The following is a 25,439-nucleotide window of genomic DNA, read 5'->3' as shown; positions in this document are numbered from 1 at the left end:
TAACTAATAAGAACCTGCTGTATAAAAAAATTAAATTAAAAAAAAATTTCTATCAGGTAATACGGATTTATGGCAGAGGTTATAAAGGATGAAGACCTCTACGACTCACTCATTTATTCAGTCATTGTCTCTTATGTGTTATTGCTACATAATGTGCATACCTAAGGATAATTTTAAAATCCCTAATCTGTCCAACACACTTATTTAAAAAGTCACAGAAGCTAGCATCTCCACTTAAAACGTCAACATGTTTGTGGCACTGACGATAAACATCACATAGAAATTTTTTTCCTTAAGCAGCTCAGCAGTCGTAAATTGTGCATTTAAGAATTATTAAATCCACGGTGTTACTCAGCCAAACAAATATTGACATGATGTATCATCACAATATGCTCTCAATAACAGCTTTTACATTGCTAACGAGTTTTGCCAGAAAATCATGGGTTTATGCCAAAAAACTGGCTCTCAGCGCTTGTCTGCCAACCTTGGCCAGTGTTTTGCATCCAGACAGAATTTCCACAACACCCCCTATATAGCAAAGCAGGTAACAGGGCCATAAACCTACTTTTCCAATGTTCACAATTATTCTCTTTGTAGTTATAAACGTATATATTTTTACTAAAAGAGTCTTAACTGTGTAGATTATTGAGTGTTCAATTTTTCAAGCAAAGTGAGATCACAGAAATGGTCAGTAGCAAGCTATGAGGCCCTCCCCAGATGTATCCTTTTCCTTTTTGGAAAATATTGCAATGTAATTCTAGCAAAAATCATGGCCAACAAGCCACAACACGCGGTGTGGATTTAATAATCCCATTAAAGGTTGACCTAGGAGCCAACCTCATTGTTGTGACTTTGAACACATTAATTTAAATCTTGGCTCCCAGTAAAGAAATGAACATGGCAGTTTGTGACAAGAAGATTAAGGTTTAAATGAGATAATGTAAATTTCCTAGCAGTGCTCTGCCCATTAAAAAATGGTTTGAAGTATATCCTTCCATATAATCACTTCAGTTGGCAGATTTTGCTGGTTTTGAAATGTATAAATTTTTGAGAGCTCAAGAAAAAGGAATGAATCTTAATCACATTTCATCTCCAGTATTTACCAATATTCATAATACAGCTGATGATTAATATATATTTGTCAAAAAATGGGAGAATGATTCACACTTTTAAAAGAATGATTAATTCGTTTCTGAGACAGGGTAAATCCCTGCTACAAGAAGTGGTGAGGAAATATGGGTATATTGGTTAATTAAATATTCTGACTGAAGAAGTTATCAGGTAGGAGACACACAGTTGAAATTTTCAGTTTTCATTCTTTTACATAGTCTTTTGATTATAAAGTCCTTACTGGGTACCTGCTATATGGGCAGGGCAATTTTGGAAATCCAGTTTCAGTCATGACCTTATGCTTTTATAAAATTTATAGTTTAAATCAGAGACAAATATAATTCTGTATTTAATAATTGTTGTAATGGAGGAATGTACAAAATGCAATGGGTGCTTAGAGAGCTAAACACCTAACTCTACTTGGGAGGAGTGAGCAAAGGCTCCACGGCTTCTAAACTTGAAGAATGAGTCTGAGGCTTTGCAGGCAAATGGAGAAAGCAAAGGCATGGAGGCATAATATGGCACATCAGATACTAAATATTATTTGTAGTTCAGTGTAGCTGCAGTGTGAATTGGAGAAGGAAAGTGTACAAGAGTAGCAATAACAGATGACAGTTCAAAGACCAGTTCATGAAGGGCCGCAGATGTCATGAGAAGTACAGATTTTTGTTCAGTGGGATTTTGTTCAGTGGAACTACATGATATTTCCATGTCACAAAGCTCATTACAACAAAAGTGTGGAAAAGGAAATGGAGACTAGAGGCTTTTATAACAGCATATATGAGAAACTGAGGGCTTTAGATCATGGAGATGGCTATGAGATTATATTCTGTAAACAGAATCAATCGAATTTTATGATTGGTTTGCTAAGGCAAGATAAAGGCGAGAATCTAATGAGTTTCAAATGCCTGGCTTAGGTAGTTAGATGTGGCTAATAGTTTGGACAGATTGAGCTCTTTGAGAATGTTTATTTCAATTAATGGTTTAATTAAACAGCCTGGTTTAAATAGTGATTTATCCATCCCCGGCACTATCAGAGGGTACTTCCAGAATTTCTGTATTGGAGGGGCTTATAGGTGAGTCTGGTGGGAAGAGCAGGTTACTTGGGAACTAATCTTGTAGCTGCATCTGCAAGATACACAATGTTAAAAAACATAAATTGTCTGATGGGGCTGATGAACGCGGGGCCATAGTCCCACTCCCACCAAGCCACCCTATGGAGTCGCAACAGACTCATAATTACCTTTATCTGATTGGTTTTTACTTAATGTCCTACAATCATACCATATTTACACCATTAGTAAGTAATGCCATTCATGATTACACACATATTTGGTACTCTGAAATAAGAATTTAAGCCTGACATATTTCTCTTATATTTTTAAATTTATAATTCAATATAGATCTAGTATATTGTGAAAAAGGTACTGAAAAATTCTCCCAGTATGATATGGAGAGTTCCAAAGTCAAACAAGCAGTCAAATTTTAAATCTCAACCTCTTTAAGTCTCTTTCTTCTTCAGTAAAATGGGAATAATTTGGCATTGTTGTGAAGAATGAGACATGTGAAAGTAAATATCAAAATATTTGATGTTCAATACATATTGAAACTGTGTATTCATATTCAATACATATTTGTGCAATACATTTCTTTTAGATGAGTTGCATATGTAAATTATGTGTATATATACCCACTAATTCCATAGGTAAATACATAAAATAGATATATGTATACATACACATATATATGATTTACATATGTAATATGCAGTTTTATAAATAGCCTTGGGAACACTAATATTTGGTCAGTTAATTTATAAGTGCTCCATTACAGTACATAAATGCTTTCAAGTTACAAATATTTCTAGGTCTTTGGGTAAAGACATGGTGGGTATTTTTAACGTCTTAATTTGGGGACCGGGGAGCTTAAATTGGACCGAGTTTTCTTCCCACTGGCTTTTTTTTTGAATAACTAATCTTAAGAAATAAAATATCCAAAAAACTATTGGACGTGGAACACTTTAAAAGGAAGCTTTACTACCTTCCTAAGTGAGTGAGTGAGACTGTTATAGCATCTCTGCACTTAGCTACCGGAGGAACAAGCAGTGGGATGTACACTCCCAAGATTCTAGAACATATTCTAATTACTCTGACCCCTTACACTGCATTTCGTTCATCTACGAAGTGAAAAGTTATCATTAATTCTCAAACTGAGCTGCAAAGCAGAAATCATCAGGACTGCTTTTATAAACAGAAATTCTTATACATCATTCCAGATTTAATGAGTAAGAACTTTAGGGGTGGCTTCCAGAAATCTGTATTTATAATTTCCGAGGTGATTCTGATAATCACCCCAGGTTTAGGACCCACCAACCTAAACACTTACTATAGACACTGTAACTTGAATTTTTTTCCAAATGGACCGGCATTTGGAAATATATATTCATTTCTAAGACCTATAGCCATTAATCATTTTTGCCCTTTGTTTTATTTTTTGGCTACATTTGTTATATACTGGCTCAACAGGTACGCTAACTAAACACTAATAATAAGAGTAGACAATATGGTTTATGGTATAAGAAAATGTATTTTCACAAGAGTACCAATAAAGCATTTAAACTAAATACCACACTTCAAAACATTCTGCACAAAGAAGTTACAGATCACATTTATTTAATAACAAAATGTCTAGTTCTTTAAGAAAATATTTTTTAAGACCTTACTGCAATACAATTTTCCAACCAAAGAACAAAAATATTAAACAAATTACGGTAGAAGACATCATAAAACTTATTAATGTAACAAATTAGGCAGAATTTTGTGCTAGAAACGGAATGGGGGAAATCTAAATAAAACAGAAAATTCAGAAACTGGGTATTCATAAATTTCTGGTTAACTGAGGCTTAATGTTGTTAAAGACCAGGAGTCTTGAAGCATCAGACTTTGTTTATAAAAATAAAAAATGCCCCAAACATTAGCAACATACTACCTCAGCACAATTTTTTTTCCGCTTACAATTCAGAATCCTGCTGTTCATTTGTCAAATATATGAACAATATCTAGTTACTTCCTTAAACTTAACCAATATTACTTTTCCGATACTGATTCTGTTCCATTATTTTTTTCCCAATGAACCTAGAGCCTATGCACACTTAGATAAAAATTGGTTTTAGAAATACTTAATTCATGAATAATTCTACACATATTCATTGAAGGCCTACATTTCCAGGCCTAGAAAGAGCAAGACAGACACCAGGCCTGCCTCCAGAGCTTACCATCTAGAATACAGCAAGTCAAGCACTGGTTCTCAATCACTACGAGCCTTCGTTTCCCCTTTCAAGATGTGCATAGATATTGATGTCCTCTCTAAGGTCAAACGAAATCTTCCCTTATGCATGTCATTCTTTAGATTCTCTACGGGGAATTGTGAACTCTGTATGTTGACAAGGTCTCTGCTTTGCTTTCTCTGATTGCCTTCTGCTCCTTATAACAATGTCAAGTATTTTATTTTCCTTTCAGTTCTTCCCAACATAGCCTCTGCAGTTTTGTCTATCCAGTTTGGCCTTCTCTGTGACACTCTGTTACAGCTTTCTGCTCCCCTTCATTTTTGTTTCTTTCCTTTTTTTTTTTTTTTAAATTAATTAATTAATTTATTTATGGCTGTGTTGGGTCTTCGTTTCTGGGCGAGGGCTTTCTCAAGTTGTGGCAAGCAGGGGCCACTCTTCATCGCGGTGCGCGGGCCTCTCACTGTCGCGGCCTCTCTTGTTGCGGAGCACAGGCTCCAGACGCGCAGGCTCAGTAACTGTGGCTCACGGGCCCAGTTGCTCCGCGGCATGTGGGATCTTCCCAGACCAGGGCTCGAACCCGTGTCCCCTGCATTGGCAGGCAGATTCTCAACCACTGCGCCACCAGGGAAGCCCTCTTTCCTTCTTACTAGAAGCCTGGTCATCTGGGCTTCCCCATCTTCCTTTCCTAGCTTCTTATTCACTCCAGTAACTAATCTTAACACTTCCTTAAATGTTGGGTCTTCAGTAAGTAGAATTAGTGAGCATTTCAATTAGCATTTCCTTGAGCTCTGTTGTCAATGTCAGATCCTCTTTACAACAATACTTTCTCCCTGAACACTATTTAGAAATATTACCCTCAAAAAGATGGTTTCTTGAGGATTCCTGTTTTAAAGGTTTTTTTAAAAAAGAGATCAATAAAGGAATGCATAATTCAGCAGCTGATGCTTCTACTTTAGTCTCAATTAAACTCTTTGGCATGGGATACCAATGTTACACGTAATGGGCTAGATCGAAAATTCAATTTTTGGATCTTTGATTTTTAAATTAAAATTTATAAGAACTCCAGAAGTCTGAAACTTCAAAACAAGCTAAATGATAAAAAGATAGTTATTCATTGATGTGATCCTTTATCATAAACGATATATAATGAAGAATTCAACGATTTTTGTGTCTGCAGGTCAGATGCTATCAAGCAAACTACCACGTACGGATTGAAAATCTTTTTACATTTTTAACTCAAAGACAAACAGGAAGATTCAGTAAACTTTAATTTTCCAAATGTTCTCAGAAAGAATGATCAGAAGTATCCTCCAGTTATAAGACACAGCTGGATAATCCATTTACCCCCAATGAACTACCTGTGTGTGCTGTGAGGTAGTAATGTGATCTTCCGTGGTGATGACACCCTCAACGCAGAAGCCGCCCCTCTTCACGTGAAGAGCGTGAATAACAAGAAGGGACAGACAGTCACCTTTCATTACTTCATCAACTATTGGTGTCTTCATAGGATTTCAAATGCCTGATTCCAATTTTACAACAATAACAATACCAATATTTATTCTGGAAGGGGATTTTATGTTCCAAGCAGCAGATATTAACAACTTCCGACACGATCTCTAGGAATTATTCGCAGTTCTGAACCGTGCTTTAGAAAAACATTTCCTATACAAACAAAACAAAAAGTTAGGTATTTAAAAAACGACACACTATCTTAACATTTCAACAATTATTATGTAAAAGAAACAAAGGAGCGTCAAGTAGGTACAAAGCTCAAAGATCATTAGAACCAGAGTCCAGGCTTAAGTCTTGTTCCTACTCCTCTCACATCTTCACAACCCAACAAATGTTTGAAAATTTTAAATAAGAACACTACCCAAAGAACTACTACCAAAACCAATCATCAAATAAAACATAAGGTAATTTAACCATCAATACTCACTTTAATATACAATAAAATACTGAGGGGCAGGAAAAATAATAAATCTAAATCTACCCCAAGTGACAGAAGTTTAGAAACCCTGACCTACTTTGGGTCTGTGTTGCCTGCTGAGATTTTCTTCACACCTCGTGATGCCCACAATTCAATTTTATAGGGTAATCCAACAAGCAACATGTCAGAGTAAGCAGTAATTCAAATTAATATAACTACCAAGCATTTCTAGAGTAGGAAAAGCAAAACCTTTAAATCTAAGTTTAAAGGCATCTATACAACAAAATGCCTCATGATTCTCAAAAAATAGCCTTTTTAATTTAATAAAATTATATACTTAAAACAACTGATTTATGTAAAAAGAAATTATTTAAAATTCCTCTTCATTTGCTGTATGGCTAAATTTCAAGCCCAGGACCTAGGAGGACAATATAATTTTGTAGAAGTACTTTAGAATATTAATAGTTTAAAAATAACTACTTCTCAAGATTGAGGTCACATTATACTAAACGATTAATTTCAAAATATTATAATTAGACTATAAACTAAGGAAGGTACATCTAACACAAATATACAACTGTCTGTTAAAAAGTTTACTTTTACCCTTCCTGCTTGTTAGGACATCGATATTTGGCACTGTATAATGTTAACAGCTTGAAACTCTGAGTGTAGACTAGGCCCCATGAAATTTAAATGACTGTACTTCTTTAAAATAATAATAGCCAGCACTTATTGAATGCTTACTATAAATAATGCAAACTTTTAAGCACTTTACATGTACTACCTCACAACTACCTTATGACGTAGTTCAAGATCATTATTCCCGTAAGAGCACAATATTCAGACTTTTTGTTACATGTATTAAAATACCTTTAAAGCTTATTGGTCAGGTTTTCTCTTTCTTGTAGCCAAAAGCATACATAACTGATACATAGAAAGAAACAAATTACTTACACACATAGGTAAAGACTGCTATACAATCCCTAAAAATCAACTATCACCTTTGTTAAATTCTATCAAGTCTAATGAGAATGAATTAAATATTCAGTATCAATTGATAAATATAGCCTCACCACACCTCCATGGATTTCAGATAGATACTCACCAGCAGTCTGTGCAGGATTTATTCCTATTCCATCTAGAAAATAAGTTGTAAAATCATCTAAGTTATTTCTAAAGCTAAAAGGCTTTAATAGTAACAAGAACTATGCCAAAAAAGTGCTGCTGTGTACACAGGCATAAGCCAAACAGTTATACTGAGAACACGAATGACAATCTGTCAGGTGAGTTATCTGTTGAAATCTCTCACTATTATGTATTCACACATATTGCTGTATTAGACAAGAATATCTGTCAACACAATGATCCTGGTAAGTTTTACGAAGAAGATAGTTTTTATACTATTTTGCCACATCCAGTGAAAAATAAAGCCAAAACACCTTAGGTATGTCATTAATCATTTAATATTGCCCTGAGGCATCAAATCCTAAGGCTGGAGAGCCCACGTAGTAATATAAGTTCCACTGACACTTGATAAAAGTTTACAAAGCACTTTCCCAATAGCTATTCATTTGTGAATTTAGAACTTTCCAGAAAAGTTAAGGTAGTTTTCATCTAAATACAGACACACTTCAATGTGACAGCATGCAGAATGTTTCAGAATAAGAAATTCTGTCATATCTAAACTAAATCATACTACTTACTGCACATTAAAGCCACCTTCTTGGGCTTCCCTGGTGGTGCAGTGGTTAAGAATCTGCCTGCCAATGCAGGGGACACAGGTTCGAGCCCTGGTCCGGGAAGATCCCACATACCACGGAGCAGCTAAGCCCGCGCGCCACAACTACTGAAGCCCGCGCACCTAGAGCCCATGCTCCGCGACAAGAAAAGCCACCACAATGAGAAGCCCACGCACAGCAACTAGAGAAAGCCCACGTGCAGCAGCGAAGACCCAATGCAGCCAAAAATAAATAAATAAAATAAATAAAACATTAAAAAAAAAAGCTACCTTCTTTTAGTCTGTCTTAACTACTAACGAACCACTCACCAGTACCTGTGAATATTACTTTGTATTCTTGAAAGATAATAAGCCTTCCCTGCAATCTTTATTCGTCATCTTGTTTCAGTATTTTCTCATAGGGCTAGTTCCATTAAACTTAATTATTAGTAGAATCCTACAATATTCAGAATTTAATTTATATATCTAACTGGATAAAATCCTCATTACTGCAGTCTATAAGAAATTGTTTTCTATCAGGAAAGCAATAACAAGGTATAGCAAAGGTACATTCCTGCTTACCTTCCTATATTCTAAAAGCATTTACCAATATAACTTATTAAAAAAAAACCCAAAAAACCCCTTGTTAAATAAAATGACAAGTTATTTTAAATAATAATTTGTCATGAAGTTATAAGGACACAAAATATTATAAAGTGCTGTACTATATAACAAAAGCACAAAAAAACTGAAAAGAGACAATTATGAACAATAACTTTGATTTAATATTTACAATTAAGTATATCATTTATCTTGATATAAGTTTTAGCCTTTTATATTTAAGTCAATTTTAACTAATTTGGTTTCTTTTAAACAATTTCTATAACTCAAAGTTAATACATAGTTTTAAAATGAATTCTTACCATTGGTAATAATTGCACTTGTTGCTGCAGGAACTTTAAACTAAAAGGGAGTAAAAGATAAAAAATACATATATATATAATATTAACTATGAAAGATGGGTAGCAAGGATGGGGTACATATAATCAACTCTATAATTCTAAAATGTGATTTATCTTTAGGATAAGTAACATCATCAAAGAACACTATAACTTGCTTTATCTTTAAAGGACAACACTGTTCTCTAAATACTGCATTTCATCGTATCTAGGACACCAATACATTGTAAAATGCACCTTTTTTATGCACTACAAAAAAAAGAAAAACACTGTCAATGAATCTATGACCCAATGTTTACTCTTTCAGGCTTAGATATGATTTACTTTTGTCATATAATGCTCAGGCATAAGCAAAAATAAAAGCAAAGCAACTGCTTAGAATATTCCTCAAATTTCTTTGTGGAAATAGTAAGTTCAAACAAATGCTCTCTTGTGTTTAGCGGGAGGCCAACCAAGGCTCATATTCCTTCCTCAAGTTCTCCTTAAATGATTTGCTGACTTAAACCTCATGGGACTGCAACAGTCCAATTATGCCACCAGGAAATACCTCTAAGTACAAGTAGGTGCAGGTGATGTCAGCTAGACAATTACGTGACTGCCACATGGCCAAGCATGACAGGAAGACTCCACTGAGATGTAAAAAGAAGAGCTTTCTGAATCAATGAAATGTGGTATGGAACTTATTGGTAGCTAAAAGGTAGAATTCTCCTCTTAATGCTCTCGAGACCAGTATTTGTCAAAGTGTGTTCATGTCCTCACAGTTCATTCTTCCAACAAATATTAATTAAGCACTTCTATGCCATGGACTAACTTTATAAATATTATAGTTGAGTTTTGTGATTAAATAAGTTTGGAAAACATTAAGTTAAACTACTAGTCTTTTCAAAATCCTTTAGTATGAGGCTAATATAGTTTATTTAACTCCAGGCAAAAAAACAGTCAATAATGAGTTTCCCATACTTTTGGGCCACTGCTCCCAGTTTTTAATAGTTTTTTTTTTTTTTTTTGGTGGTTCTGGTGGTCCGGGGAAAACACTCTCTCTGGGAAATGCTGCTCTCGGTATTTATAGTGGTCACGTATCATAGTTGAGAAAAACAACTAAAAGCTTATTTTAATTTATGAATTGAACAACCAAGTTTTAAAATAAGAACTTAACTATGCATAAGAACAATTACTTGTTACAGGCTTATGTACTTAAAAAACAAATAATTTTACTGTTCATATGGCACACTCTTAAGTGTAAATGTCCTTTTAAAGTTTTAAAAATTTTAAATAAACCTAATTTAAAGTAACTTCAAAATGCACTTTAATAAATTTAAAAATACTTCAAAAGTTTTTATAGAGGTTGTAATACTTATTAAAATTTTATCAAAAACCTAAATTAAAAAAAAAACCTAAATTAATTATAGGCAATTTCAGATTTCTAAAACTTGAATATGACAAAGTTTCTATTTGTTATTCTTAGTTATATCCATTTTAAGATAAGCTATGCGTTTTCTTAGTGGTAACATATTTTGTGACATTGAAAATCAAAAGCAACTGCAGACATAATTTCTTCCTTTTCCAGCATGTAGCAGCAATGGTTAAACTGACATGTGGGGAAGCATTACCAGTGATGTACATACAGTAACTACCACTTCTTTCTACAGTACTGACACGTTTTTTCCCAGATGCAAAGTGCATTTTATGTTCCTCAGTTGTCATTCATTTCTATCTCATATCCCATATGTCTTATAATTTAGGATGTTAAGAGGCTCTTTCAGGCTTTGACAACTCGTTCTTTAGTTAAATTAATTCCCAGTCATAGGCTGGGGGATTTTATTTTTTATTAAGAGAATTTTACTAGGGATTTATATCCACAGACTTCTGGTTTCTTAAGTCAAATCTTATTCTTCCTGGAAGAGTCTACAATGTCATCTTGTGAAAGGCCTTCTCACTGCTGCCTTAAAGCTATATCCTTTCTAAGTGTGTAACACTCGTGATTCATTATAATTAAAAGGTACACTAAAACCTTAATCAATACATGTGGTTGCGTGAAGTTTGTTCATTTTCTGTTGCACGTGTGTTAGGATTTTCACAAGCTTTACTAGAAGACCCAGATCACAACAATGCCTTTGCCTTGTAAAAGGACACACTATAAAATAATTACAAAATTTAATAATAAATATTAATTATAGCTTGAAGAGATCTACTTCTTAAATTGGAATCTGTGGAACCTGCTAGGCCGCAAACAAGTATTTCAACCAAGCGATCCGTGTAGCAAAAAGTAATGATGCTGTGTTCAGATTTGTTCCCCATCTCTTTTTAGTTATTCTTTCTGCATGAAGGATAGATCAAAATTGACAATAAAGCAAGTAATACCACTTTTCAGTTTAACTCTGAATGAGTGATGAACGATGGCAGTGGTCCCTGACAATTGTTTATAAGGAGCCGGAAGCACTAATGGGCTGGCTGATTTTCCATTAATTCCTTAAGTACAGGGCCGGACTACGGATTAAGCCGGTTTCTTATTTATTTAATTACTAAATTTTTTTCTGTGACTGTAAACTTGTAAGATTTCGAATGAAATATTCTGAGTTGGGTTACTCTGTACCTGCACTGCACCTTTAACTTCACAAAATTTTAGTAAATGCTATTATATTTTTACACAAAATCACTTAATCAGGTAGGAAGGGTAGGCATTAACTATTCCCATTTTACACATTAAGAAATTTAAGGAAGAGAGAAATTCGTGGGCTGGCCCCATGTCAAACAGATAATTAATGACACAGTTAAAAGAGGAATGCTAAGTCTCCCGAATCACATTTTCAGGTCACTTCCACCAGACCAAGTTTCTCTTCCAATTGTCAAGTCCAAAGAGTTACTTTACAGATGCCTCTGATAAAAAATTCTGATGAAAAAATTTTATTTCTTAAAAACAGAAACCCAAACATATCTTTAAAAACACTTTTAAAAACAATAAATTTTACTGACAGTCCACATGCTTTATGGAGAAAATTTGAAAAATAAGATAAATATATAATAAAATTGTACTTCTAGAATCAAAGCTAGTAAAAACACAGGCGTACAGATTACAGTGTTATGTAATGTTTTTTTTAAAAATTGACATATCATCACTATCTTTTCAATTTCAATAAAAATTCTCCTTATAATTTTCAATGGTTACATTAAATAGATGTGTCAATTTGTTTAAGTCATTCTTTTATCGGTGAGTCTCAACTTTCACTCTACTTTTATCTATAAGTGAGGCTTAAGTTTTTGACAGCATAAACCTAATAATGAACCCATGTGGCAGTGGTGGGTCAGGATGCATGCAGATTTTTGAGACACGTCACTAAACTGCACTCTCTACCGGTTGTTCCAATTTCTATACTTACTTCTTCTGCTGCAAACTTTAAGACTGCTGTAAAAGGTGTACTTTCAGGAACACTGAGTCTGCAAGAATTAAAAAGAATCTTTTAAAAGGCTGAGTTTTTTTTTTCAGGTCCTTTGTTACTTATTTCGGCTATTGACAAAGCTGTCTTTTGAGTCTGAGGTTGGCTATTATGATTGCACACTATGTTCATTAACTCTACGAAAAAAGAAAGCAATTATTAGCCTTATTGCTGAGATGGTGCCCTCAGCTCCACTTGAAAATGAATAACCTACATAGGTGTGGATTTGTACATGCTTCATACTTTGATACAAACAGGTCTAGCGTGTAGGTTGCTTCTTGTTTCTAGAGATGGATTTCAAAAAGTTGAATCTCTCCTCAGTCTTCAGTATACTCTGCCGCCTCCAGTTCATCCCATGCAAGAATGTGATCATTTTCATTAGAAGAAGAGGCTACCTGGGAAGCACCATCAGATCATAAGTCTTTTCACGAAGCCTTCTGTGAACTTTCAATCATCAAGTCTAAAATAGTAGTCCAAGTTGATGAAAATGAGTATGTTTACTATGGCAAAATGTTAAGTGATTTTCCACCTTTATGTCATTTGAAAATGGGCTCACTCAATACAAACATTTCGGAGAGTGATGTGTGATTTTGTTAACTGACCTGTACAGTGGCAAGTATATTAAAGAGCACCAATAAACAGTCAATCCGCATCAACTTTCCAACTTAAACATTAAAAAATAATTGACATTATGCCTTAAGAAAGCACTCAAAGACACAGAAATAAGTTAAAAAAATAAAATAAGATAAATAAGAATCCTAATGTAAAATAAATTACTATGATTAAAGATAGAAAATCAGATCCTCTTTCAAAGTAGGGAAAGCTAACATTTCTCTTTGAAACTTCTCTATTTGTCACCACTGTATTGTTCTCTAACGACTTAATACCAACTACTACTATGTAACACCCTCAGGTGTATGTGCCATCCCCTCACTTAGTCTACAGATGTATTGCTGAATATAAAAATCATTATATCTGACACAGCACATTACAGTGACTTTCAGTAAGGAAAGTGTTGATAGATTTCTCAGCTGCCCTATTCCACTCCCCCCAAATACTGCTAAAGAGTGAAAATAGATGTCATTTTTTTCCCTTTCCTTTTTTTTTTTTTTGCATCAATATAATTTATTATTTAAGAACAAATGGGAATAATCTGTATCAGTGAAGATAACATCATGCTTCATACTATTTTTGACAATGGCAGGTTTAAGGAAGTGTTAAACTACTTGGTTTATAATTTATAAAATACAAAAATGTAACTGTAAATATTTTAACATCTTTAGGAAAGAAAAACTAAAATGTGTGACAACCATCCCAAGGGGAGGAGGGTGTATGCCCCAAAGACATTTCAAGAGAAAAGTCTGCCTGGGAAGCCTTCTAGAGAGGACTGAATTAATCGGACTATCTCCCTGTGGGTCCTTTGATAGTTGTGTTGTAAATGAGGAAAGTCATTTACATCCAAACAGATTCTTCAATAAATAACTTCCACCACTGAGTAATATAGCTTAGTTTTTTCAGCCTAACTTCTGTGACTAAGCGCTTAGTTCTTAAGAACATAAAATGAAACAATGTTTAGAGTCAAAATACTTACCCTTTCCTTTTTTATATGGAATAAAAAGAGAGAAAAACAAAATTCTAAAGGATAGCCATTTGATGAAAAAGTATCTAATAAACTGGCAATGTGAAAGTCTACAAAGCTGGGAACAGTACTTTGCAAGTATTTCTGTAGTTTATTTATAGTTTAGAACCTGAGACTCACTGCCCTAAAGCTCTAGAGGAGAACTTCTAAAAGTCTGCGGTTTCAATTCACTTTTGGACTAGAGACTGGAAATGTCCTTGTATCATATAATTAAATGCCATGTTGATATTCATTAACATAAGTTTCTATCTGCATATTAAATTGGTGAGATTGTCCAAAGAAAATCCAATAAAACAGAAAATAAAAACATATTTTGGTGCATGTTCTAATTGGCAGAAAATTGCCGAGGGACTGGGAGTTACTGCAACTCCAGAAACCTTATCTAGGTTTGAAGCTCTTGTGTTTGCCAGTCACATCATTTTGTAAAACTTACGCTTCCATTATATTGGTGTTTTGAAAAAATAGGAACTATCCTGCATATTAAAGTGAACTTTTAAAGTAAATTACTGGCAAAATTTGTTTTTTTTTAATAAATATTTCACATAAACAGAACTAGGGCATAACTTGACAAGTGTTATTATAAAGAATAAAAACAAAGTTTCTATAGGACACTAGGGAAGGGTGAAATGAACTCCCTAGATCATCACAGAAATTGTCTCAGAGGTGAAATTTTGATCATTAAAGGATGTTGTCAGGAAGTGGTAGTCACGAAACTACATTAGAAGCACACAAGAGAACGTGTGCCAGACCGGGAGGACCCAAAAAGACTTGCCAATTTGGGAACAGGATGGCTGAAACTCTGATTAAGTGATGGTGGTAGTAAGGAGCCGGGGGTGGGGTGAGGGGGAAGAGGTGGGAAGTAAGACTCGAAAGACTGGAATTAGACTGAAAGAGTCAAAGGTGCTTTTTAACGCATCCTGCATATGAAAGAGAATGTTTGATTTCAACGTTTCTATAACCAAGTAGCAATACCAACAGGGAATCTATCAACAAGTAAAACAAACAAACAAACAATAAAAACTCGGACATTCCCCCTGAATAAATCCAGGACTGAAACATCTTTTCTAGAATTCAACTATTAGCAACTCAAGGAAAATTTCTCTATCGAAGTGTGTATTTACCTGCCTGACAAGTGAAAAGTGGCCTTAAAAAGTTAAAGCATGTTTTCCCACAAATCTCCGAGTTGCTGTTACTAGTACCCAAATACTAGATACCATTACTTTGAATAGGAAACATAATTACCCTGACACACCCATACATGTGTTGTGTCTGTTTTATATACACATACCCGTACACAAATTATACATACATACAACTACACACACACTGAGCTAGAAGTGTGCTGCTAAATTCACTCAGTCAACACATACTGAGTGAACTGGTACCACGTTCCAGGCACTCTTGTAGATGCCGATGGTGCTCTACTCCTTCATCTTTCTCCCTCCCTCCTTCTTATTCTTTTTTCCTAGAGCCAACTTACACGTTGATGAAAATAATCCAATGTAACGGGCGAAATCAAAGATGAGAGAGGGAGTAATCTCTCTACCTCGTGAAGCCCAACTATCGAGTGAGTCACACTCAACGAGTATCAGGAGGCTCACTGTTCTAGTAATTTCGGAACCTGGACTGGGAAGCTTTCCCTTACTTCCTCTAACAGCTGGTCAAAGTGGCGAAAGGCCTGTCTCATCACGAGCAGATTGAGACTGTTTTAAGGATGCCAGCAAATCACCAGAGCCCCGTCCACACCTCCTCCCGCTCCATCACCCCCCCCCCCCCAAAGAGAGATCGCAAATCACCAGCAACGTTCCCATCACACACACCCGCACAGCCCCGCGCCTGGGCAAGCTGACACTTATAGGATATCTCAGTTCGAGTGGGATGTGGGAAGCTGCGGGGAGAGAGGAAAGGAACGCGGACCGTTGGTGTGGAACCTGCGGGGAAGGCTCACATCGCCCGGCCCAGAGCGACCCCCCTACCCCCCCGCGACCGAGCTACTCACACTTTGTACGGCAGCCGCGGGTCCGACGTCAGTGTGATCTTAAAGGAAACCTTCGACCTGAGGAAGAGAGAAGGAGAGTTAAGGTCGGGCAGCGGGACCGGGGACTGAGGCGAGTGGAAAGCAAACACTTACATGGTGCAGCCGGTCTGGACACAAACCGCACGCCAACTCCGTCCAGCAGGCCCACTTCCTCTGCGGCGTCTAGCCCCACTTAGGCCCACGTCTCCCTCCGCAAGCTGGGGTCCTCCAAGGTTGCTGTTGTCCAAGGCACTGCCTGACAATAGGGCCCAGATGCTCACGCTGGGCGGAGCCTACAAGTTACAGATAGCTACTGCTTTTGCATGTATATCTCTGAAACAAAATTGCGGATCGTTTGGAAAGAATATTCTTCTAATTGCAGTTATTTTCTTCTGTATTTTCAGTCAGGCAGACAGGCACAGGCAGAGACAGCAGGACTCCAGAGCCCAGCTTGCAGGTTGGGGCGGAAGTAAGGGTCCTGGGAGGCGGGCGAAGAGCGGGCTGGAGGCGGGCGCTTTCCCAAGTTGCCGAGGCAACCTGAGCGCGGAGAAGCTCGATTGACGCTCTAGAAGTTGGAATCGTCACCTAGCTTTAATGTTAGTATTTTATGCCTGTCCAGCAACCTAATCATGTTATATCTTGTAGATTTCTCGTATTTTTTTCTTTTACGTTTTTAATTTCAACAGCTAAGGGACGTATCAAGCTGGTGAGAGAAAGACAAGATCCCTGCACTTGAGGAGTCCAGTTGAGAAGATTAATCCGTGAACAGATTTCAATAGTTTGTTATGTGGGTCTAATAGGATTAAACCAGGGAACTAGGTTGCCTATCACCGGTCACATTTATTCAGCTTAATAAGAAATTTGAATCCTTTCTATGTGTCAGGCGCTAAAGCTAAACGCTGGCTATGCCGGGATGAGTAAGGTAGGTGGGTGCCAACCCTCTAGGATCTAATAGTCACAGGTTCTTATATAGTGAGGGAAGACGACTGTATGTCCTCTAAATTTTATTACAAATCTAAGCATCTGTGTCTAGAAGACAAACATTCTCTTACGATGTCTGTGATTCCCTCTTTAAGAAACATTGCAATAAATAGACAAAATGGGAAACACGTAGACACTAATATAATAGAGAAAAATTGTTAATATTTAGCATATTACGTTAGATTCTTGAGGAGATATCTAAGAGAAGAATACGGAAGCAACTGTAGTGGGAGTGCTGAAAACCAATTTCATCTTTGCCATAATTTTGTAGCAGACTACTTTTCTATGGTGGTATCTCCCCATGCAGAGAGAGATGATTCTGACTGTGGGAAAGTAAGCCCTCAATATTGTCATGACAGTCATTGTCTTCTTCACTTTTAAAAATGTAGGTCTTGCCATATATGTAGAGGGATGGAGGCAAATGTCGATTGATAGATTTGGGGATCAACAGTTATAGCATTAATAGCTGAAACTATGGGCTTTGTTGGTATGACTAAGATTTTTGAGAATAGCAGTAGGGAGAAAACTACTGATTGTGTCTACCTGGTGTCTGTTAGCCAAACAGCAATGAAGAATGAGAGTACATACATACAGTCTCTATTTCTAAGAATACACGTCATATGTTTTTAAACAATATTTGCATCTTGATATTTATAGTTTTGTTTCTGCTCACATATAAAAACATGGGGCAAAATCCTGAAAAGACAAACATATTTTGATCAGCATTTTTATTGAATGTAAAAATAGTGAAGACAGGATTCAACCTCAGGCAGTGTGACTTGAGTTCACATTTAGCTGCCTCTTCAGAAAATATGTTAATATATTATATCAAAAGTACACTGGAGGGCTTCCCTGGTGGCGCAGTGGTTAAGAATCTGCCTGCCAATGCAGGGGACACGGGTTCGAGCCCTGGTCTGGGAGGATCCCACATGCCGCGGAGCAACTGGGCCCGGGAGCCACAACTACTGAGCCTGCGCGTCTGGAGCCTGTGCTCCGCAACAAGAGAGGCCGCGACAGTGAGAGGCCCGCGCACCGCGGTGAAGAGTGGCCCCCGCTCGCTGCAACTGGAGAAAGCCCTAACACAGAAACGAAGACCCAACACAGCCAAAAATAAATAAATAATTAAAAAAAAAAAAGCACACTGGAAAAACATCGTGTTCCCAAAAGACATTGAAAAATACATGTTCCTAAATGTTTGGAATTCTTTCTCACCTCAGTCCTCTAACTCTCCTCCCCCATAAGTTTGTCTCCTCAGAGTCATAGCATAATTTCTGTTTATTTTATGCATAAAAAATGGTAAATGAATCCATGAATACTCAATATTTACTCTTTTTTTAAACGTTGCTAAGACATTTAGCAAAATTTGGCAAATATTTTAACAAAAGAAGGACCTTCTTATTTACTGAAAAGTTAAAGTGTTGAAATATATTTAACGACTGTAAAGAGAAGCAAACTCTGGATGTTAGGAGGTTATTGGCAAATGTAACATTTTAAGACAACAAACAGCATAAGTGGACAATGTGCTTTGGAAGGGGCCCAATTAGTGTCATGTAGAGGCAGAAATGATTGTAGACGTGCACAGTGTGCCCATATTAGAACTCATTAAATGTCAATGAAACATGCCAATATTCTGTTTGCAAAAGCATGTAAAGTTCTCATTATTAGAAAGGAATTGGAGGGAAATTAAATTTACTTAAGGACAAAAGAAATTTGCTAACAGAGTCATAAAATTCTTCTTACCAGTTATTTTTGTAGCCAGGTTTAAATAAAATAGAAAACATGTCAGATTTATTATTTTTTTATTTTTTAATAAATATATCTATTTTATTTATTTACTTTTGGCTGCGTTGGGTCTTCATTGCTGCGCGCGGGCTTTCTCTAGTTGCGGTGGTGAGCAGGGGCTACTCTTCGTTGCGGCGCTCAGGCTTCTCAGTGCGGTGGCTTCTCTCGTTGCGGAGCACAGGCTCTAAGCACGCGGGCTTCAGTAGTTGTGGCACGCGGGCTCAGTAGTTGTGGCTCTCAGGCTCTAGAGCACCGGCTCAGTAGTTGTGGTGCGCAGGCTTAGTTGCTCCGTGGCATGTGGGATTTTCCCAGACCAGGGCTCGAACCCGTGTCCCCTGCATTGGCAGGCAGATTCTTAACCACTGCACCACCAGGGAAGGCCAACATGTCAGATTTAGAGGCCATTTTTTTTTTTTTTTGGTCTTTCTAACTTTTTCACCCTAATTTGACCGTATTTATAATTATGACTAAAATCACCTGATAGTCAAGGCTTTTAATCCTGGAAGGTTTACACTGGGATAAATCTTAGGGTCTTCTACTCCAAACACTTTATATTACAGGAAACAAATTGTAGGCTGACCAATTAATAATAAATGGATATTTTTAGAGAGGTTTAATTTGGTTATTTTTTTCCTGTTATTTTTCTTCCCCCTGCAATCCTGTAGCAGGCCTTGGTATCATTGGGGCAATGATAATAATAATAGCTCAAAATTCATCAAGATTTACTGTGTGCTGGGTATTATGTTAAGCATTTAGTATAAGTGGAATCACAAAATATAGACTTTAAACTTTCAAAGACCTTGGCTGTAAGTTATAATTCAATGACAGAAGCCTTATGCAAAGAGGAGAATGATCTGGTAGACAGAAGTATGTGAAAATATGTAAATGCTGTGTTGATCCTAAGGTAACTACTCTAAGGGTAGGGAGTGTTTACATCCTTGTACGCCCGAGAACAAAGAAATATAGGTAAGATTAGAGCCTAGCAAGGCCAGGCAATGGTCTTAGAGGTGAAACAGCTTAAAATGTGCTGCCTCTGATTATTATGATTACATACCCTTCCCAAATATTTCCTGAAATTTAATGAGAAAAGAAAGGAAAATAAAATGAACAAGGGTTTTCTAGAAAGGTCATTGTTTGACTATAAGCCTTATAGATGTGAGACTTAATCACAAAATTTGCAATATTTTAAATACAGAAATTATAAAATACCTTTATTACAAAAAAGCATTTTAAATTGTATGAAGTAGGAATTTACCAGTCCTGCATAATTAAATTTTCTCTCTAAATACTATGTGAATTATTTGTTTAATGGGAATATACTTGTTGGAAAAATTAAAGTCACCTCTCACAGATTTATTCCAGCCACAAGATTGTGTTTCTTTTACATACATATTTACTCATTTTTATCCTTCCAGTAGCTCTATGAGGTCAGTACTAGTAATACTCTATTTTCAGGAGAGGAAAGTAGCACAGATAAATTAAATAGCTTATCCTAAGTTTAAGTAAGTGGCTGAAAGGAGATTGAACTCAGATATCTGATATTGAAAACTGGGTTTTGGGGCTTCCCTGGTGGCGCAGTGGTTGAGAGTCTGCCTGCCAATGCAGGGGACGCGGGTTCGAGCCCTGGTCTGGGAAGATCCCACATGCCGCGGAGCAACTGGGCCCGGGAGCCACAACTACTGAGCCTGCGCGTCTGGAGCCTGTGCTCCGCAACAAGAGAGGCCGCGACAGTGAGAGGCCCGCGCACCGCGATGAAGAGTGGCCCCCGCTTGCCGCAACTAGAGAAAGCCCTCGCACAGAAACTAAGACCCAACACCGCCAAAAATAAAGAAATTAATAATAAAAACTGGGTTTTAATCACTTCAAGAGGTTAAGGATCTAAGTCATATCCTTAACTAGTAGCAAACAATTCTTTGAGGTAGGAAATATTATTATCCTTATTTCACAAATAAGGAAGTTAAGACACAAAGGCACTAAATAATTTGTTCAAGATCACACAACTGATTACCATTAAATATTAATATTATTAGTATTATGTTAATTTGATATTGTTGGTCTTAAATATATTTTAAAATTATTTATGACTCTCTTGCCTAAACAGAGCAAGAAATAGTCATTGATAATACTCTCTTATATTTATACAGCATTTTGTTCCTTTGAAATGTTTTACATTCACTGTCTTATTCAATGTCTAAAATAAAATATACAAAGCACTCAGGATGTGTACTGTTATCTTTTTTAAATTGAAAAAATGGACAAAAGAGGTTATGAACAGGCTTAAGGTCACACACATGGTTTGTGAGAGGATAGTGACAAAGCATAGTTATTGATGTTTCTTTACGAAATTCACCTAATTTGACCCTATACAAGTTTATTTTTAGTAGTTACTGTTGAAAATACAAATAGTTGAATGGTAAATTCATTTGATGAGCTTCTCAAGGAGTTCTTACTCAATTTTTCTGTCCCAGCACCTAGAAGAGTATCTGGCATATAGCAGCTATTCAATCAGTATTTGTTGAATTAATTAATGTTACTTTAAAAATGTTGTGGATTGGTAATGCTTCCTAAATGCAGTAATGTTTTTACATTCCATTAACTTCAGTCATAAATGTTCTTAATGCAGTAGATTATACACTTTGATTCTTGCTTTGTTCTTATTTTAAGGCTTATCTGTTCAAAGGACAGTCTACTCACTCAATTCACTGCTCCTGGTGAAAGCAGAGGTTAGAAAAGGCTAATTAAAGATTCTTATCAAATATTATTAAATAAAGAAGCCATCTGAATAAAAGATTATGTGAATATCCTCACATGTTCCCACATCATTACTTTATGTGACATGTTTACTCTGAATCAGAGACTCTGTGCTAGAAATCTCACGACTGATTTTTCTAGGACTATATACTTCTTAGAGATGAGGAATTGCTCATTGATATTAACCTTTCTTGTATGGTTGTGGTGGGAAAGCAGAGCTTGTGAGCTGGTAGCAAATGGCCCAGGAGAGTTTGGGGCTTGGTCTGTATAGTACAGCTAAGTGAGTATTAACATTTGGCACAGATAACCTGTCGTCCTAATCACACTTTCATGTTTTCTATTGATCCCCTGCAGTCATTTGAGCTTATGACCCTTGGTGTAAATGATATGATTTAGGGAAAGCAACCCAGGTGTCGGGCAACTAGAGACCACCCCCATAGCCCAAAGCGCACCAGAATTATTCCAACTAGCCAACCCTACCTAAGCTGTTTACCTGACCCTGCCTTGCCTTTCCTGCAGAAATTCCAATAAAGGCTCTGACCTAGGCTTTCCCCTGCACTCCTGCTTCTGCCTCTTAACCCAAACCTGGTGATTTCCATTAGGCCCTGCATGGCTGTTGTGCCCCCTTCTCTTGGGAAATGTGAATTGAAAATTTTTTAATGGCATTAACCTCTTTGTGTTATCACTCAGTCACCTCTATGAATGAAAATCCCATGAGTACAATAATTGGTACACCGTGTGATAAATGAATGAATTTACATTGTCTTTAGTAAAGGAATAACATAATTGATTATCTGGTAAAATTACCAAAATGGATTTCTGGGTTCAGGAAGTATAATGCCAATAATCTCTAATGCAGCCTTTCTAAGATCCCTTTGAAAACACTGATGAAGGCATTAAACAAAACATGAAAAATGACTGCATAACAATAGGGATAAACAAACAGCCTCCCAAGAATTTGAAGAATTAGATTAAACAAAAATATCATTTTAACCTTAAAAGAAAATGATGCATTATGAAAAGAGGAAATTTTGAAAAAGAAAAATGATAAATTCTGGAAATAAAAATATAGTGATTAAACTGAAATTTTAAAGGGCATGAAAAATAGAAATAAAATAAATTGAAATCGTAATGAGTAAGCTATTGGGTGGGCCAAAAAGTGCCTTCAGTTTTTAAAGTAAAAGTAAAAGACACATTTTTCATTTTCACCAAGAACTTTATTGAACAATGTATTCACCCTTTGTTCCACTACCTTCTGCCATTTTTCAGGCAACTTCATAATTCCATCTTGCCAAAACTTTTTATCTTTTAAGCAAAGAACTTTTCCAAGTGCCTTTTACAGTCTTCCAGGGAATTGAAATTTTTTCCATTAAGAGAATTTTGTAAAGACCGAAATAAATGGAAACCAAAGGTGCAATGTATGGTGAATACAGCAGATGAATCAGAACTTCCCAGCCAAGCTGTAACAGTTTTTGCCTGGTCATCAAAGAAACATGCCGTCTTGCGTTATCCTGATGGAAGATTATGTGTTTTCTGTTGACTAATTCTGGATGCTTTTCGTGAAGTGCCACTTTCAGCTGGTCTAATTGGGAGCAGTAATTGGAATTTATCGTTTGGTTTTCCAGAAGGAGCTCATAATAGAGGTCTCCCTTCCAATCCCACCATATACACAACATCACCTTCTTTGGATGAAGACCGGCCTTTGGTGTGGTTGTTGGTGGTTCATTTCGCTTGCCTCACGATCTCTTCCATTCCACATTATTGTACAGTATCCACTTTTCATTGCCCATCACAATTTGTTTTAAAAACGGAACGTTTTCATTACGTTTCAGTAGAGAATCTCATGCGGAACTATGGTCAAGAAGGGTTTTTTTTTTTGCTTAACTTATGTGGAACCCAAACATTAAAGTGATTCACATAACCAAGCTGGTGCAAATGATTTTCAACGCTTGATTTGGATATTTTGAGTATGTCGGCTATCTCCCACGTGGTATAACGTTGATTGTTCTCAATTATTGTTTTGATCTGATCACTATCAACTTCAACTGGTCTACCCGACTGTGGCGCATCGTCCAGCGAGAAACCTCCAGCATGAAACTTCACAAACCACTTTTGACACATTTGATCAGTCACAGTACCTTCTCTATACACTGCACAAATCTTCTTGTGCATTTCAGTTGCGTTTTTACCCTTCTTGAAATAATAAAGCATGATATGTCGAAAATGTTGCTTTTTTCCTTCCATCTTTAATATTAAAATGGCTACACAAAAGTTTACCAATTTTGATGTCTTTTTTTAAATGCACCCTGATATGACAGCTGTCACATACAATCTAACGAAATTGTTTCGAATGAAGTTAAAGACAACTAAGTGCTACTAGAGCCATCTTATGGAAAAAACCGAATGAACATTTTGGCCCACCCAATAAAACTTCTGAGCATAATAGAACAACAGAAACCAGATCTACTCCCCTGCATTACATGACTAGAAAACGAGATAAAACATATGAGACAACTATCTTCAAATATTAGAAAAACAAAGAAGGTGAGTTCTATGAATGCCACAGCTTACTGCTTATGGACCACAGCACAGGAGAGAAACTCAAGCAGAGCCCAGTTGTCTCAATGTGCTCAGGAGACCAGATATTAGAATTTAAGGAGTCAAAGATGGATAGAATTTTCCGGGCAGAAATCAGAGAGGAGAGAGCTGAAGATAAAGTCTGTAAGATATTCAGAGGGTCTTTCATTGAGTTTTCATTTGCATATGCATGAGAGGAAATTCCTCAAGGCTAAGGATAGATGCAGAGGGGGTTGGAACTGAAAAGCAGTAAGCCTAACAACTGCCAGTGCTCACAAAGAACTGGAAATAATTTGTTTCTACTCAGCAACTGAAAAGACCTTAATACACAGGCCATTAATTAGAATCTTCTAAAGGGTTAGGGTTAGGGTTATGGTTACTTACTTACTTACTTTAGTAGTAGTAGTAGTAGTTCTAAATTAACTATAGGCTAGATGGTGTACTTTACCCACACCAACAAGCCTTAAAAGCAAGCCTCAGAAAGTTCAAACTGATTCCAAGTAATGTAATTATGTGTCATAACATCACCCTGTACTATTTAAAGGAGTACAACAAAATCTGCACCCAGAAGGTTTAGCATCCAATAAAAAACTAACAGGCATTCAAAGAAGCTGGAGAAAAATCAGTCATTAAAAACAGACCAAAATGACAGAGATAAACGATTTGGCAGATGATGATCTTAAACAGTTGTTATAATTACCTCTGTAAGTACAAGAAGATAGAGGAAAATTGAACATGATGAGAAGAGACATGGAATATATAAAAAAGACCCAGATGGAACATCTGTGTGAAAATGACACTATCTAAAATGAAAATCTTACCAGTAATGGTTAACTGATTAGACACTGCAGAAAATTTAGCAATAAAAACTATCCAAAATGAAACACAGAAAAAAAAAATGAATGAAACATCAGTGACCTATGGGAAAATATCAAATATATTTTATATATTAGAGAAAGTGTGATATCCAGAAGGTTATGGGTACAAAAATGTATTTGAAGAAATCATGGCTAAAAAATGTTCCAAATCTGATGAAAATTTTAAGTACAGCAATTCAAGAAGTTCAACCAACCTAAGTAAAAGAAATATTAAAAACAAAAACAAAAAAAGCAGTTTCAATGAGGTACATAAAAATCAAATTGCTGAAAACCACTAGTAAAGAAAAAAAATATTAAAAGAAATCAGAGGGAAAAAAGCACATTATTCACATAGGAACAAGAATGAGAAAAACAGTCCATTTTTTTTTGCCAAATAGT

At 36.2% G+C, this 25,439-nt stretch overlaps 1 protein-coding gene across 1 annotated transcript; it reads right to left on the bottom strand.

The window, feature by feature from the left end:
- Positions 1-5,646: 5,646 nt before the first annotated feature.
- Positions 5,647-16,309, bottom strand: UFM1 (ubiquitin fold modifier 1). Its single transcript, XM_068526796.1, has 6 exons — positions 16,207-16,309; positions 16,075-16,131; positions 12,380-12,437; positions 8,967-9,006; positions 7,432-7,464; positions 5,647-6,058 (listed from the first exon to the last, which is right to left on the bottom strand). Coding segments are annotated over exons 1-6 (258 nt in total). The 5' UTR covers positions 16,209-16,309; the 3' UTR covers positions 5,647-5,990.
- Positions 16,310-25,439: the final 9,130 nt, after the last annotated feature.

This window comes from Eschrichtius robustus, chromosome 18, assembly GCF_028021215.1.
Source record: "Eschrichtius robustus isolate mEscRob2 chromosome 18, mEscRob2.pri, whole genome shotgun sequence".
Lineage (NCBI taxonomy): Eukaryota > Metazoa > Chordata > Mammalia > Artiodactyla > Eschrichtiidae > Eschrichtius > Eschrichtius robustus.
This window is presented reverse-complemented; position numbering and strand designations above follow the sequence as displayed.

Bases quoted from the DNA above. Each gene is read 5' to 3' on its own strand.
- UFM1 (XM_068526796.1), bottom strand. The intron at 12,438-16,074 runs GTGAGTAGCTCG...TAATTCTTGCAG, and splicing joins CCGCGGCTGCCGTACAAAGT to ACTCAGTGTTCCTGAAAGTA. The intron at 9,007-12,379 runs GTAAGTATAGAA...ACTCCCTTTTAG, and splicing joins TAAAGTTTGCAGCAGAAGAA to TTTAAAGTTCCTGCAGCAAC.